Raw genomic sequence first — 16,504 nt, 5'->3', positions numbered from 1 at the left:
AGCATACTCCAGGTGCGGGCGGACCAGAGTCTTGTAGAGCGGGAGAATTATCATTTTATCTCTGCAGTTGATCCCCCTTTTAATGCATGCCAATATTCTGTTTGCTTTATTAGCAGCAGCTTGGCATTGCATGCCATTGCTGAGCCTATCATCCACTAGGACCCCCAGGTCCTTTTCCATCCTAGATTCCCCCAGAGGTTCTCCCCCCAGTGTATAGATTGCATTCATATTTTTGCCACCCAAATGTATTATTTTACATTTTTCTACATTGAACCTCATTTGCCATGTAGTCGTCCACCCCATTAATTTGTTCAGGTCTTTTTGCAAGATTTCCACATCCTGCGGAGAAGTTATTGCCCTGCTTAGCTTAGTATCGTCTGCAAATACCGAGATTGAACTGTTTATCCCATCCTCCAGGTCGTTTATGAACAAATTAAATAGGATTGGTCCCAGCACAGAACCCTGGGGAACCCCACTACCCACCCCTGACCATTCTGAGTACTCCCCATTTATCACCACCCTCTGAACACGCCCTTGTAGCCAGTTTTCAATCCATGTACTCACCCTATGGTCCATGCCAACGCACCTTATTTTGTACAGTAAACGTTTATGGGGAACTGTGTCAAATGCTTTTGCAAAATCCAGATACACCACGTCTACGGGCCTTCCTTTATCTAGATGGCAACTCACCTCCTCATAGAAGGTTAATAGATAGATTCTGTTGGCCTCTGCTTTGTAGACAAAACCAATACAGAGCCCCTCTGCCACAGTATAGACCCCCCCCCCCAAGTACAGAGCTCCCCTCACCAACAGTACAGATCTCTCCCCCCACAGTACAGAGCCCCAACACACGGTACGGGCCCACCACAGTACAGAGCCCCCCCACACACGGTACAGGGCCCATCACAGTACAGAGCCCCAACACACGGTACGGGGCCCATCACAATACAGAGCCCCCCCCCACACACAGTACAGAGCCCACAACAAACTATACAGGACCCCACCACAGTACAGATCTCCCTCACCAAAGTACAGAGCCCCTAATACAGTACGAAGCCCCCCCACTGTACAGATTAACCCCACACCAGAAGCATAACTAGAACCTTTGGGGCCCCGGTGAAAGAAACCATGAAGAGTCCCCCTCCACTCTTACATCACAGTCCGTAGCGTTCCCTTTCATATCGCAGTCCACAGCGTTCCCCTTTACATAAGAGCTCTCCCTTACATCATAGCCTGTAGCATTCCCCTTTACATCAGAGTTCCCCTTTACATCAGGGTCTGCAGAGTTCCCCTTTACATCAGGGTCTGCAGAGATCCCCTTTTCATCAGAGTTCTCCTTTACATCAGACTCCATAGTTCCCCTTTACATCACAATCCACAAAGTTCTCCCTTACATCAGAATCTGCAGGGATCACCCTTACAGTGTACCTTGATGAAAAAGAGAACTCTATGGATCCTGATGTAAAGGGGAACACTAATGTAAAGGGAAATGTGGTGGACCATGACGTAAAGGAGAACGCTGTAGACTCTGATGTAAGGTGGGGCTCTGGTGACCATGGTCCCATTACATCATGGTCTGCAGCATTCCCTTTTACATCAGGTGTGGTGGTGGTGTGGTTCAGCTTGCCTGAGCCTTTCTTTTGAAGAGGCGGGCTCTATCTGGTAAACACAGAAGTTGACAGAGGAAGTGAGCAGAGCAGAAAACTTCCTCTACCGGCTTCTGTGTTTACCAGTGGAAAGCTGGAGTGGACAGGGCAGTGTCACAGGTGGTGGTAAGGTGGTGGTAAAGAGTGCCACCATATTCTGGTTGGGAAAAAAAATCCTGCTTTGTACCATTAAAGCAATGGACTCCTTCACCATTTGGTTTAGCACTCCTGTTGTATTTTTTTGGGTCACATTCTGGGTACCTATTGAACAAAAGTGTATAAGTGTTGAAGTCACAATGCTTCTAATGCCGCGTATACACGGTCGGATTTTCCGAAGGGAAATGTTGGATGTGAGCTTGTTGTCAGAAAGTCCGACCGTGTGTAGGCTCCATTGAACATTTGCTGTCGGACTTTCCGTCAACAAATGTTTGAGGGCAGGTTCTCAAATTTTCCGCCATCAAAACTTTGTTGTCGGAAAGTCTGATCGTGTGTACACAAGTTCATAGCACAAAAGTTCACGCAAGCTCGGAATCAAGCAGAAGGAACCGCACTGGCTATTGACATTCCTTTTTCTCTGCTCGTACATCTTGTATGTCACCGTGTTCCCACGTTCGTAATTGTTGGCCAACATTTGTGTGGCCGTGTGTGTGGAAGACAAGTTTGAGCCAACAACCTTCGAACAAAAATCCACGGTTTTGTTGGCGGAAAGTCCGATTGTGTGTACGCGGCATAAGATATGCCTTTTGTGAGGTTTTATTGCTGTCCCTGCTGAGGAGCTTATTAATCTCTACCTGTCTTGGTAACCACTGTCATAGGGGACAGAATGTCATTGTAGATGCAAAATGTTGCACTTGTCATCAGAACATGAAGAAAGGGATAATCTTCCGATGGACACCTAATCACTTTTCATTTAACTTTCTGTTGTTTCTCCAGGACAGGAAGAAAAGAAAAACCTCCCTAAATGGAAACAGACAGGGGAAAAAAAAACCTTACAGGGCTTTTAACATTTAAAGTGGAACTTTAGTCAGAAAATTAAAGCGGAGTTCCACCCAAAAGTGGATGTTCCGCTTTAAGCACTCCTTACCCCCTTCTATGCCACATTTGGCATGTCATTTTTTTGTTTGGGGAGCAGGTACCTAGTTTTGACAGGTACCTACTCCCACTCCCGCTCGGGCTGCCTAGGCGGCTTTGAGCAGAAGTTTTTCTCTCCCCCTCCCTCCCTGCAATCTTCTGGGACACGTCACAGGTCCCAAAAGATTGCCTGGCCATTAAGCAGGAGCAGTGTGCACCCAACTGTAAAGCCGCAAGCTGTCACAGCCGGGTGCCCACACTTGCAACGCCGGGTGCCGAGGAGAAACCAGGGAGAAGATCAAGGGTTCAGGCAGCCGCATCACTGGATCCTGGGACAGGTGAGTGTGTGTTTATTAAAAGTCAGCAACTACACTTTTTGTACTTGCTGACTTTTAGGCTACGTTTCCACTAGAGTGGTTTGAAGAAGCACTGATGGCAGCGTGAAACGCGTCACCTCCTGGATCCTGTGTCATTGTCTTGGCGGCTGTCATTTGACCCTTCTTGGATTAAATCACGTTGGATCGTTCCTGTTGTTGCGCAGCCTTCTTTTCTTTCTCATACGTTTCCACTATTGCAACCCCAAAGTCACACGATTTAGAGTGCGACTTTGGCGTGCGACCTTGATACGACTTTGAGTGCAGATCCAACTTTACAGTCTCTGGATCAAAATTGCATCATAAGTCTCAAGTAGTGCATTAACCTTTTCAAAGTTGCTTCAACTTGAAGTCACATAGATTGGAACGGGTGCCCTTGAAATCAATGGGCTGTGACCTGTCATGCGACTTTATGTGTCCAAAGTCACATGACAAGTCACACTAGTGGAAACGGAGCCTTAATAAACACAAAAACATCTGGAACTCCACTTTGAGTCCTGCTAGACCACTTCAGGCTGGCCCCTTTTGCAGGTATAGCTATGTAAAACATTTAAAATACGTGTCTATACTGTATGGAATCCAGTAATGCAAAAGGATTTATTTACTAAAACTGGAGAGTGCAAAATTTGGTGCAGCTCTGCATAGAAACCAATCAGCTTTCGGGTTTTATTGGCAAAGCTTAATTGAACAATTATGACGTCAGAAGTTGATTGGCTACCATGCACAGCTGAACCAGATGTTGCACTCTCCAGCTTAAGACCCCTTTCACACTGAGGCAGTTTTCAGGTGTTTCAGTGCTAGAAATAGTGCCTGAAAACTACCTCCCATAAATTTCAGTGTGACTTTTCACACTGGGGTGGTGCGCTTGCGGGATGTTAGGAAAAGTCCTGCAAGCAGCATCTTTGGGGCGGGTTTAGGAGAGCTCCCAAAATGCCCTGCCCATTGAAATGAATGGACAGCGCTTACAAAATGGTTGAAAAGCGTTTTGGAAGCGCAGCAACAAGGGCGCTTTTAAGCACTTTTAACCCCTTCTTTGGGGTTAAAAGTGCCCGCTAGCGACCGAAAAGCGCTGCTTAAACAGCACTAAAACCCCGCTAAAATGAGTGGTGGCCGCGACCAGGGTGAGACTGTGGGGTCTTAGTAAATAAACCCCACAGTCTCACCCTGCTCTGCACATGCTCAGTTGCTCTCCATTTTTGAAATTGTGCTACAAATCAGAGCCACTATAGGCCGGTCTGCTGACAGCCTAAAGATATACTGCTGCTCAGGGGTTCTGGGCTTCACCAAAATGGCAGCCTCCGGCATGAAGAAACAGTGACAATGCTGGAGGTAACTTACAGCACACACTCATTTTGCTAGCATACTTATTAACAATGGCGTGGCTAGGGGGTGGCTTTTGGGGCTATAGCCCCGAATCTGGGGCCCATAGCCCTGAGTCTCAGCAGGGGTCCCCAAGGGGAGGGGAGGCTCTCTGGGGACCCTGATGTAAGGGGGGGCTCTCTGGGGACCCTGATGTGAGGGGGGGCTCTCTGGGGATATACACACACACACACACGTATATGACTGTATATACATGTGTATATACAGTAATATACACACGTATATACAGTAATATACGTGTGTATGCCCGCCCAAGCATATGACTTTCCTTACTACGCTGCTATGGGCTCTAGCCCCAGATCTTTTGTAGACCTAGCAACGCCCCTGCTTATTAATGTAGAATGTGTGTTCCTTTCTAAAGAATATTATTTTTTATCAAGTTCTTATGGGTAAAGTTTTGCTTTACCAGAAAAGGGTTTGGCTAGAAATACTGTATATTTGGCTAACATTTAGAGTTTTATATGTGTGCAAAAATACCAGTGCATTTCCTCTTGTATTTAAAGTGATTGTAAACAATCACCTTGTAAAACAACCCATTCGGTTTAAAATAGAAATGAAAGGCAAAACATTTGTGTATAGATATAAAAAAAACATTATAAATACCTATTTCCCCTTTTTTATAAGTGATCACATTCCCTCTATCCTCAGCTGCATAAGAGCTGGGGGGGGGGGGAGAAGCGGCAGCAGCACACTGAGCTTCCCGGTGACTGGCTGTGCAGCGGGGGCGTGTCAGGACAAGTCTGATCATTGGAGGAGAGCACCATGACTTCCCAGGACAGCTAGAGAACTGACCACGCTGTGCTCTCATGCCTAGTGTGGTCAGTTTTTATTTACAAAAGTTTTTTTTATTGGAAGATTAATTGACATATATGTAGTGGTAAGCAATAAGAACGTATACAAACTTCACAGCTAAACGCAAATGTAGTTTCAATACAGAAATATCATCTTCAACACCGAACTCTGGGAATATTGTATACAGCGTGATGTACAAGATACAGTGGGATCAGAATGGACGGTCCCAGCGTTCACATCTCCTGTCAATGAGGTGGATAGTGTCATACAGGGTGTGATGAATACGTTCAGAGAGTTTAATTCTGGCCAAAACCTGTGACCAGGATACCGAGGAGGAACGCCAGTTTAGGGCCGCCATCCAATGAATGGCTACAAAAAGTGTGTGTATCAATCTTTGAAAGGGAATGGGAAGGTCCGGGATAGTAGTAAAAAAAAATACACATCTGTACCGTCAATGTAAGCAGGTGACCGGCTATCTTGGATGCTCTTGTGGCTGCCTTTTGCCAAAGTGGTTGAAGGTGTTTGAAAGGAATGTGGAGGAAGGAACCTGATTCAGGGCAGCCGCGAAAGCACAAAGGAGATACAGCCGGGAATATGGTGTGAAGTTTAGTGGGTGTCATACAGTATACCATCTGGTATGTAATTTAATGGCAGTTTCACGGGTAGACATAGATCTTGAATTTTTATACATGTTTTCCAACACCTCTTCCTACTCTGGGGGTGAGAACGTGAGATTCGTTTCCAATCCTCAGCTGGTCATTGGGTTCGTTTTTTGGTCTAAAGGATGCTTCGTTAACCACTTCAATACCAGGCACTCACACCCCCTTCCTGCCCAGGCCAATTTTCAGCTATCAGCGCTGTCGCTATTTAAATGACAATTGCGCGGTCATGCAACACTGTACCCAAACAGATTTTTTATCATTTTGTTCCCACAAATAGAGCTTTCTTTTGGGGGTATTTGATCACCTCTGCGTTTTTTTTTTTTTTTGCTAAACAAATTAAAAAAGACTGAAAATTTTGAAAAGTTTTTCTTTTGTTTCTGTTATAAAATGTTTTAAATAAGTACGTTTTCTCCTTCACTGATGGGCACTGATAAGGTGGCACTGATGAGGTGGCATTGATGGGCACTGACGGGCACTGACGATGGGCACTGATAGGCGGCACTGATGGGCACTGGTAGGCGGCACTGATGGGAATTAATAGGCGCTATTGATGGGCACTCATGGGTGGCACTGGTGGGCACTGATAGGCGACACTGATGGGTACTTATGTGTGGCACTGATAGGTGGCACTACTGGGCACTGATAGGCGGCACTGCTGTGCACTGATACGTGGCACTGACAGATTGCACTGATAGGCATCACTGATGGCACTGGCACTGGCAGGCACTTGGGATGGGCACTGATTGGCAGCTTCCTGGGCACTGATTGCCATTTTCCTAGTGGTCTAGGATGGCATACCTGGTGGTCCAGTGTGGTGGCAATCCCTGGTGGTCCTGGCGGCATCCTGGGGAGGGCTGCACTGATAAACAATCGGCACAGACCCCCCTGTCAGGAGAGCAGCCGATCGGCTCTCCTGTCAGACGCGATTGAGGAAAAGCCTATCAACAGCTCTTCCTGTTTACATCGTGATCAGCCGTGATTGGACACGGCTGATCATGTGGTAAAGAGCCTCCGTCAGAGGCTCTTTACCGAAATCAGTGTAGCGGTGTGTCAGACTAAAACACCACACCACCGATCGCCGCGACGCGTGCCCCCACGGGCGCGCGGCAGCTGTTATCCTGCTGGATGTCACCAATTGCTGGCCTCCTTCCAAAAAATGCTGGTTCCCTGACTGCCTGATTGAACCTTAGGCTTTGCTGCCTGATTGAACCTTAGGCTTTGATACGTTCAAAATTGCTGTTGCAGATCAGAAACCAAGGCTTCACCTTCGCTTTCCTGGTCTGCATGTTTTGCTCAGATTAGGGACTCAGGAATAATTGAAGCCAGAGGCTTAGTAAGACAGCGAGCACTTCTCAGAATGGTCAGCAATAGTTTACTCTCTAGAACTCTGAGGGCAGAATAGCTCATGATGATTGATACCTGTGCTTATGCCACAACAAACTTTGTTTCCTTTGGTTAAGGGCATAAACAGAAGTGAATACATTTTTACAGTGTACTTCCAGGCATTACACCAAACCTTCACCCCCTTTCTGGGTCATGTCTCCGCATTTTTTAAAATTTTACATTGTTTCTGTACCAAGAAACATATTTAGTCCCTGTTATCCTCACTAGGCTTGTAAATGTCTTACAGGTGCAGGTCCTGGAAGCTCAGTTCCTACTGATGTAGATATGCCCCCAGAACTGCATCTCCCAGGAGTCCCTTTTCTATCCACAGTGTGTGGGGAGGTTCCTAGAATTTAAAGTGGAAGTTCAGTTAAACACTAACTATACTTAAATCTACTCCCACCCCCATTCTAAGCCTATTCTATCTACCCCATGAAAAGAAAGGATGGGTATACTTACCTATCCCGAGGGCGCTCCGGTCTGGTCACATGAGCGGGTCCCCATGCCAGTTTCAGTGTAGAGGAGGACAGCGGTTATCTCATAGTAAGCCTATGGATGATGTCAATGCCCAGGCTCTGCAGCCATTGTCCGCCATCTCTCCTCTTCACTGCCAACGCTAGGACCTGATCATGTGACTGATCTGGAGCGCCCTCAGAATAGGTAAGTATACAGATCTTTCCCTTATAGGGTAGATAGCATAGGCTTACAATGGGAGTGGAAATAGATTTAAGTATAGTTAGTAGGGCTGATGATAGAGCAGTACTGCCAGCCCTCCTGTACCACTCCCAGGCCCCATCAGTTCAAAAGAAGGGCCCGGGCACCTTCTGAGCAGGAGTGATGGCTGTATTGCCTTATTGCCAACTCTTGTGGCTCCCCCTGCAGCTCTGCCGGCTTCTCCTCCCTTTTCTTCCTCAGGCTGCACTGCAGGGGGATTGGTATCTGCGTCCCCAAACCCCTGCTGTCCAGGGCTCCCTGTGTGCCCCCTCCCCTGCAGCATTGCCAGCTTCCCTCCTCTCCTCTCCCACCAGCAGCTGCTGAGGGCACACAGGGGGGTGTTTCAGGATGGACAGCAGGAGTGTGTGTTCAATATGTCCTATTTACAAGCCCCATCCTTTTCTGAATGAACACAGTGAGCAATTGGCACAGATCACTCACTGTGTCCATTCATCACTGAAGCATAGCAAACCATTCATTCACTGTCCACCCCTGATATTTTACCAAAGGCCCCCAACAGGGCTGTTAAAAAAAAGTAAAAAAAAAAAAGGGGGGGGGGGGGGGGGGCTTGTCTGGTAGGCTGTATGGGAGCCTGTTTTGCTGAGAAGGAAATGCATGCGTATAAAGTGGGACATGGAGTTAAGGGTATAGTCAGAGCTCTGTAGTCCAGCAGGTAGCTGATATTGCATGTTGAGATTTCAATGCAGGAGAAGCACTGTTTTGTCAACCCAACGTGTACAATGTTCTGTCAGATCAACGGGTACTTTTAAGTATCTTTTTCAAGAGATAAATGATCAAAATGAAACTGGGAAAACCACAGATCCAGAGGTTCTGTAGTAAACCTGTACAAAGTAACCTATTGATAGCTCACATACCCAGACTGGACAGTGGTGGATGGGTTCATCTGGCAGACTGGAATAGCCAATTCTGGCTAGTCATTGCTAAATTACAATTTGAGTTAATGGATCTGCTCACCTCTAAATGTAAATAAAATAGCACTTTGACTTCTTGTAGCGAAAGTATTCCATGTTGAATATTTAATCTCATTGTTATGTTTTAATATTACTTTGAACATCCCTTTTCATACTTGGTACCTTTTCTCTCTGCAGGTGTTGTGTGCTAATATATCAGGTGTTGGAAAAATTGGAAGTTTAAAACCAGGAGGATCCATATCCACACTTAAACATATATGGACAGAAAGTAGCAAGGACTTGTCTATAAGTCGACTCCTTTCACAGACTTTTCATGGCAAAGATAACCAAACCTCCTTGGATATGAGATATGACACTCCAGAACCGTACACGGAACAAGAGCTGTGGGAATGGCTGAGGAACTCAACAGACCTGCAAGAACCACGTTCCAGGTCCAAAAGAAGGCCAATTGTGAAGACGGGCAAGTTCAAGAAAATGTTCGGATGGGGGGATTTCCATTCCAACATCAAAACAGTGAAGCTAAATTTGTTGATAACAGGGAAAATTGTAGATCATGGCAACGGAACCTTCAGTGTTTACTTCCGACACAATTCAACTGGTCAGGGGAATGTATCAGTCAGCTTGGTCCCACCAACCAAAATAGTGGAATTTGACCTGGCCCAGCAATCGGTGATCGACGCTAAAGATTCTAAATCCTTCAACTGTCGCATTGAGTATGAGAAGGTTGACAAGGCCACCAAGAACACTCTTTGCAACTATGATCCTTCAAAAACTTGCTATCAGGAACAGACCCAAAGCCATGTGTCTTGGTTATGCTCCAAACCCTTCAAAGTGATCTGTATTTATATTTCATTTTATAGTACAGATTATAAACTAGTACAAAAGGTGTGTCCCGATTATAACTACCACAGTGATACACCCTATTTCCCTTCTGGTTGACAATAATATGTATGCAAGACTTACCTCTAAGGAATTAATAAAAGTACCGGGCTGGATCCTCAACCCAAGAAAGTCCCATGAATTGCCTGGAATGTGTCTACAAATGATTTAACTCTACATTAAAAAAAAAAATACTTTTATATTGGAAAATTTATCAGATGCAATTTACTATCCCCAAATCACTCCATATTTCATTTACTAGATGTAACCCACTGTGGATATAAAGCAAAATACATATTGTAAGTGGTCGCTTTTCAAGATCCTTGTTAAGAGAGATTTCATTGTCCAACCCATAACATTCAGTGACAAATCTACAAGGAACCAAAAGGATTAGCCATGCTTAAAGCTTTCTTAATACTTCATAGTATGGAGATGTTACTCTGTTGTGCTATGCTCCAGTATACATGGCTTATACCTATCTCTGGAGATAATTTAGTGGAAAATAAAATATATTAGGAAAGTATACTGAGAAAAAACAGCTAAAGTGTGTGATAATCGTGGAAAGCTTACAAAGGTTATTATCAAGAACCCAACAAATGCAACTCTAACAAAAAAAAGGCACATTAATGATAGTGAATGATGGGTATTTGAGCCTGCTCCAGATAAAGATAGATAGCCGTTTAAAATTTTCATGCTGGAAGATGTAAACATGAGACACTTAAAGGAATGCTCCAGCCAGCTGTAGACTCCAGTTTAGCTATTTTGATCATGGAAGCAAGACTTACGTCAAGACTTAGGTCTCCATGGTTTAACAGTCAGAAATCTCTTCTTTAACGGTCTGTGATTGACTGTGTTGAACTGTTGAGAAGAGAGTTTTGGCTATTGTACCATGCAGATGTTTGTTGCGGAATAGCTTTCATTTATTTCCAGAGACAGCTTAGCTGGATCAAAAAGAAGTATATTGTTGTGAGGACAACCCCCACAAAACCCTTGAGTTTCCAAAGATAGGTTAAATAAAGACTAGGTTCATTCAAAACAGATATTTCTGTTTTGGTTGCACACTTTGTTCCCTGGCTTCTTTTATTTCATGAGGACTCTTATTGATACCCCTAAGAAAATGTGTGAAAATGATGTGGCACAGAGTATGATGGGGCAAACGGTTGGACCTAGAAACCTAGGTAACATCACAATGGGAGATCTCATGATATAAAAGCAAAGAACTGAACATATCACACCTTCTACTAGAACTGAAAAATCAGCCTTTAGAGGACTGAACCTCTGTTTAAAGAAGCAAAGGTGGAAATCTTTATGAAAATTTATTGTATACTTCAATATCCTAGTCTACATTTGTATGAATGGTTTGTATTGTATATAGTTTAACCAGTGTTACTTGAGCAGCTTATTAATATAACTAGTAAATGTTTCTGCTTGTTATTGGTTCAATACAATCAAAGGACTACGAAGAGTTCATGTTAATTGAATTAGCTGTAAACTTCATGAATACAAAACAAAGGACATAATTATGTACAAAGCATTTATTCCGCTAAAGTATTGTTGAAAAGCTGAACATATACCACATTGAAGTCTGTATGCATTTAGATATTTTATTTCTGGAAAAAAAAATTGTATATAAAATAAAATTACATAAAGTTGAGTTTAAATATTTTTACGTGGTTGTTTAGTCTTTGGTCAAGATATGGAAAGGAAAAAAATCAAGCAAGATATTGGAGCAGACATAAGGAATTTTAAAGGGGCTCTCTGAGTAAAACATAAATTCATTCATGAGTAAGTGGTAAGGATTTACATCATTAACGTGACAGTTGTGCATTTTAGCCAGAAGGAGCAATCCACTCAACCACCAAATGAACATGAGCTGGTAAAGGAGCCTTATAGACCTGTTCTGCTTTCCTGTAATTGGTAGGCTCCCTTTAATAATGTTAAATGATGATTCCCTAAAGTGAACTTGGGCGTTTAATCAGGACTCATTTTTTTTCTTGTTCTTTTTTTTTTTTTAGTCAATTGAGTATGAAATATTTAATGTTGAAGTGTTACCTAAACCTTTGACATTTGTATAGTGTAGGGAAGGGTAAGAACCCCAGTCTTTGACACATCCTCTCTATTTGTCCTGTTGACCCTTGTCACCTGAAATGAAAGAAGGTTGAGGAGCAAAGCTGGTTAAGGAGCCTTATAGACCAATTCTGCTCTCCTCTATTTGGTAGGCTCCCTTTAATAATGTGAAATAATGATTCCCTGGACTTACATTCAGGACTCGTTTTTTTTCTTGTTTGAATATGAATATGAAATATTTCATGTTGAAGTGTTATCTAAACCTTTGACTTTTGTATAGTGTAGGGAAGGATAAGAACCCCAGTCTTTGACACACCCTCTCTATTTGTCCTGTTGACCATTGTTACCTGGAATAAAAGTTTTGAATTTTCACCAGAGCAGGAATAATAAGGAACCCTTCCAATCAGGACAACCGTCTAAGACAGTGGTTCTCAACTGCTGTCCTCAGGACCCACTAACAGGCCAGGTTTGCAAGATAACTGAAATACATCACAGGTGATATAATTTGCTGCTCAGTGATTGCAGTATTCTAGTCTGCATCTCCCCAAGGTAATACTTAAAATCTGGCCTGTTAATGGGTCCAGAGGACAGGAGTTGAGAACCACTGGTCTAAGAGGAGGTCTACCTCTTTGTCTAAAGGACAGGAGTTGAAGAGAAATCTGCCGAATGGGGACAAAGATGATCCCGGTAGAGGTTTTAACAGTTCAAAACTATCGGAAATTGAAATCATATTATCACCTTTTTACTGACTTAGTTATATCACAATGATAACACAGGGCAACACACGTTTTGGTGCCTTGACATGTTTCTGGGTATATTTGACCTGCTGATTCCAAAAAAAGGCACACATTTTTCCCTATCAGCTCTAATTTTTGAGATGCAGCCTAAATGCCATATACAGTAAAACCTTGGATTGCGAGCATAATTCATTCTGGAAACATGTTTGTAATCCAAAAGCACATGTATATCAAAGTAAATTTCCCCATAAGAAATAATGGAAACTCAGATGATTCGTTCCACAACCATTTATTCATAAGTTCTTCAGTTTATAGTCCATATAAATGTTTATCCATAAAATGTCCATCCACAAATGGCAGCCTCTACATGGGGAATAGAAGCAAAATCTAGCATGAGCTACAGAGTATAAAAGAGAAGAGAGGCGCCTCTAAGTGTAGCAATATGGTTACATTTAATGAAGGTACAACATTTAACAACTCACTAAGTATGCAGGGATCCGGGGTAAAGCTGTCCACATAGACCACCCTCTGCCCCACCAGATTTCACCACTGTCAGTCTGCAATCGTGACCGGGAAGTCTACCCTGCAGTAGAGCGATCTGAAAGCGAGGCTTGAACCACTCGTGGAGCGCAGTGTGGAAGGGATGACGTCGATGGCGGTGTGGGGGATGGTCTATGGGGACAGATTTCCCCCGGATGCCTGCATACTTAAATGTGCCTGTTTTAATCATCAACCATGTGAGTTACTAAATGTTGTACCTTCATTAAATGTAACCATATTGCTACATTTAGAGGCGCCTCTCTTCTTTTTTAAACTCAGTTGTGACATGACGCTACTTGTATATCAAGACATCGCTTGTATCTCAAGTCGAAATGTATTTTAAAATTTTGCTTGTCTTGCAAAACGCTCTCAAACCAAGTTACTCTCAAACCAAGGTTTTATTTTAAAGTCATGTTTTATTTAATCTTTGTAGCATAAAAGAAATACATGAAAAAGTAGCCATATCCTCTACAGTGCTCGATGTGGAAAAATGAAACAATATGAGTGGCAATATACACACACCTCCTATACAAATATAAGTGTATACAGTTAAAGCGCTTGTAAAGGAAAAAAAAATAATTAAATAACAAACATGTCATACTTACCTTCTCTGTGCAATAGTTTTTCACAGAGCAGCCCCAATCCTTCTCTTCTAGGGTCCCCCCCCCCCCTGCCGGCACTCTGGGCCCCTCCCCCATGCCAAGTGCCCCCATAGCAAGCCATTTGTGTGTACCAGGCTTTAAGCTAAGTGCGCATAAACTGCACAACTGCACACGCCTTTAAAAAGCGTTCTGCGCTTGGATCACTTCTCAGAGGCGTGTTACAGGCAGTGAGGAGGCGATATGCCTTCACACCTCCTGTTTTAATACCGTAAATGATGCACTAACATGCCACAACAGCATGCACTGCATGCTGTTATGGGGTATTTGGGGTGCATCCTCATTAACAACAGGAAAAAAGTTGGTGAGCAAATGCGTTTGGGGCAATAATATTTGTCGTGAGCATCAAGGAAAGCATTGTGACTGCGGAATGTGCACAACCCCATCCGTTGTCTTTGTGGCTTAATGGGGGGGGGGGGGGTTGGGGGTGCTAAAAAAATGTGACTAAACTCTGAGTTTTTAATGCTTACCCCCAAATCCAAGCCTAAATATGCCTCTATAGACGAGCTAATTCCTACAACAGCAAAAAAAATGAATAAATATACTTTTCTGACAATAACCCACCACAGCATGACAGACCTTTCTTTCTGTTTTGATCACCAATTATTACAGAAAGAAAAGAAATTGTTTCCGTCAGGGTTTCTAAGTCTTTCCCCATTCTATTCAAACTAAAAAAAAAAAAAAAAAAGACTTTCTTCCATCCACAAAATCCCAACACATAAAAATAGATCTATGGTCACATTTTACTTTATTCCTTCTAAAATACATTCTCTTTTTTCATGTAGTGAATAAGTGTTCTTTGATTGTTGGCTGACCCCACACCATGTCCCCAATGTCATCTGCGAAATCAACACTTGACAACCTCATCCTTAAATAATTTGAAAAGTGTTAAAGTTCTATTATCAGACTAGAAACGTCTGCAAAGTACCATCATACAGCACACAGAAGCTTTTATCCACCATGCATGCCTGTTTACTGCAAAATGGTTTTACTATGCGTATAAAAAGAATAATGCAGCGCTATACATGAATAAATAACAATATGTATAAAAATTTTCTATATAAAGAGTAAAGAAGGTGCATGAAATATGGTATCATAAATTAATAATGTGGATAAAACCAAAGAATTGAATAAAGTGTCCTAAAGTGTGAAATATAAAATCCAGGTGCAGATGATCGGAAATGTCAAAATATCACCCACAGTGTCTTGGCTCCACCAAATATACGAAGTGCAAACTCACCAGAGCCAATTGCTGTCTAAATTATAGGACAACAAAAACACATACATTAATCGCTGATCTTCCTCTTAGGGATAGCATGTGCTAATCAATGGATATAAATATTGTGTTGCGTTGTCATGTATATGTGATACAATGCATTATCTATGATTAGGCAAAGAAGTCCAAGACTTGCATAAACTTAAATAAAATGTAAAGTCCTGAAACCAATTACAGATCCACAAAGTGAAAGTGAAAAGAGTGTCCTTCCAATTTTGATCAGTGCAAACATCCAGTGCTCCCCACAGGATGGATAGGGCAAATTAGCTGCTTACCAGATCTTAAGACCTTCCAAGGTCTATATGCGCATCAGTGAGCAATCACCCCTCACTTTGGGTATATACCGCCTCAGCTGTTCAGCCTACTTAGTGGACTCCAATGATGCAACTCCCCACAGCAATTATCCTTTTGGGCAGGGGTAGGCAACCTCGGCCCTCCAGCTGTGGTGAAACTACAAGTCCCATGAGACATTTCAAGACCCCGACAATCACAGGCATGACTCTTAGAGGCAGAGGCATGATGGGATTTGTAGTTTCACCACAGCTGAAGTGCTGAGGTTGCCTAACCTTGCTTTAGGGAACTCCAAAACCCAATCACATGGTAAACCATATAGAAGAGGAAAACCAACTCATTGTGAACATTCATTAAAAGCACACAAGAGTTTGTTTGAAGGTTCTACTTACAGTGAAGATGTTTAAATAGGCTTATTGGAAACAAAAGTTCTTCCAACGCCCACCATGGGTGCCACTGCTGATCCGTGCCTAGCCTGACGTACGTCTCATCCAATGGGACCTCTTCTGTGAGGCAGTAATCAATGGATATGGCTGATCTTCCAATCCTTATAAGAGGGCCATCAGAGGAACTCTCTGCCGGAAGTGGTGTTGGAAGAGATTAAATGATCAGAGCTGGTAAAGCTACTGAAAGGTCCACTTTGATGGTCTGTTCACACCAGAACGTGGTGTAGGAAAAGAACGTTTCCGGCAATGGTAATGTGCTGCCCTTTCTAGACGTGTGCGGGTGCCATTAATTACTAATGGAACCGCAAACACATCTAACAAATGTGGTGCGTTTGTAGCCACCAAACTGCATGGTACCGCAGTATCATGCAGTTTGGTGTGGTGCAATTTTTAAAAGTAGCATCTGCCTTATTTTGCACGTTCCTGTGTGTTTAGCAGACCACTGCCAATGAATGGGCTGTTAAAAATGGAACACACCAAAAAGTGCACGTTCCGGTGTGATTAGCCCCTGAGGGCTGAAAACTCAAACTCCTTCATAAGCCCAACCATGACTCGTTCTGCAGAAGCTGCCAGTTAACACATTGTAAACACATCCCATTATAGGAGTCTTTGCACATCATGTCTAAATACTAATACTATACAATTATTCCCGGCA

General features: G+C 43.2%; 1 protein-coding gene across 2 annotated transcripts in view; it reads left to right on the top strand.

The window, feature by feature from the left end:
- The window catches only part of NXPH1 (neurexophilin 1), a 460,372-nt gene extending 450,308 nt beyond the window's left edge, over positions 1-10,064 (top strand). For both annotated transcript variants that reach the window (XM_073629540.1, XM_073629542.1), the window contains one exon: positions 9,132-10,064. In XM_073629540.1, the coding sequence (XP_073485641.1) occupies positions 9,132-9,893 (762 nt within the window). In that variant the 3' untranslated portion in view covers positions 9,894-10,064. The remainder of the gene's footprint in view (positions 1-9,131) is intronic.
- The last annotated feature ends 6,440 nt before the right edge of the window (positions 10,065-16,504 follow it).

This window comes from Aquarana catesbeiana, linkage group LG05 (genome assembly GCF_042186555.1).
Source record: "Aquarana catesbeiana isolate 2022-GZ linkage group LG05, ASM4218655v1, whole genome shotgun sequence".
NCBI classification, from domain to species: domain Eukaryota; kingdom Metazoa; phylum Chordata; class Amphibia; order Anura; family Ranidae; genus Aquarana; species Aquarana catesbeiana.
This window is presented reverse-complemented; position numbering and strand designations above follow the sequence as displayed.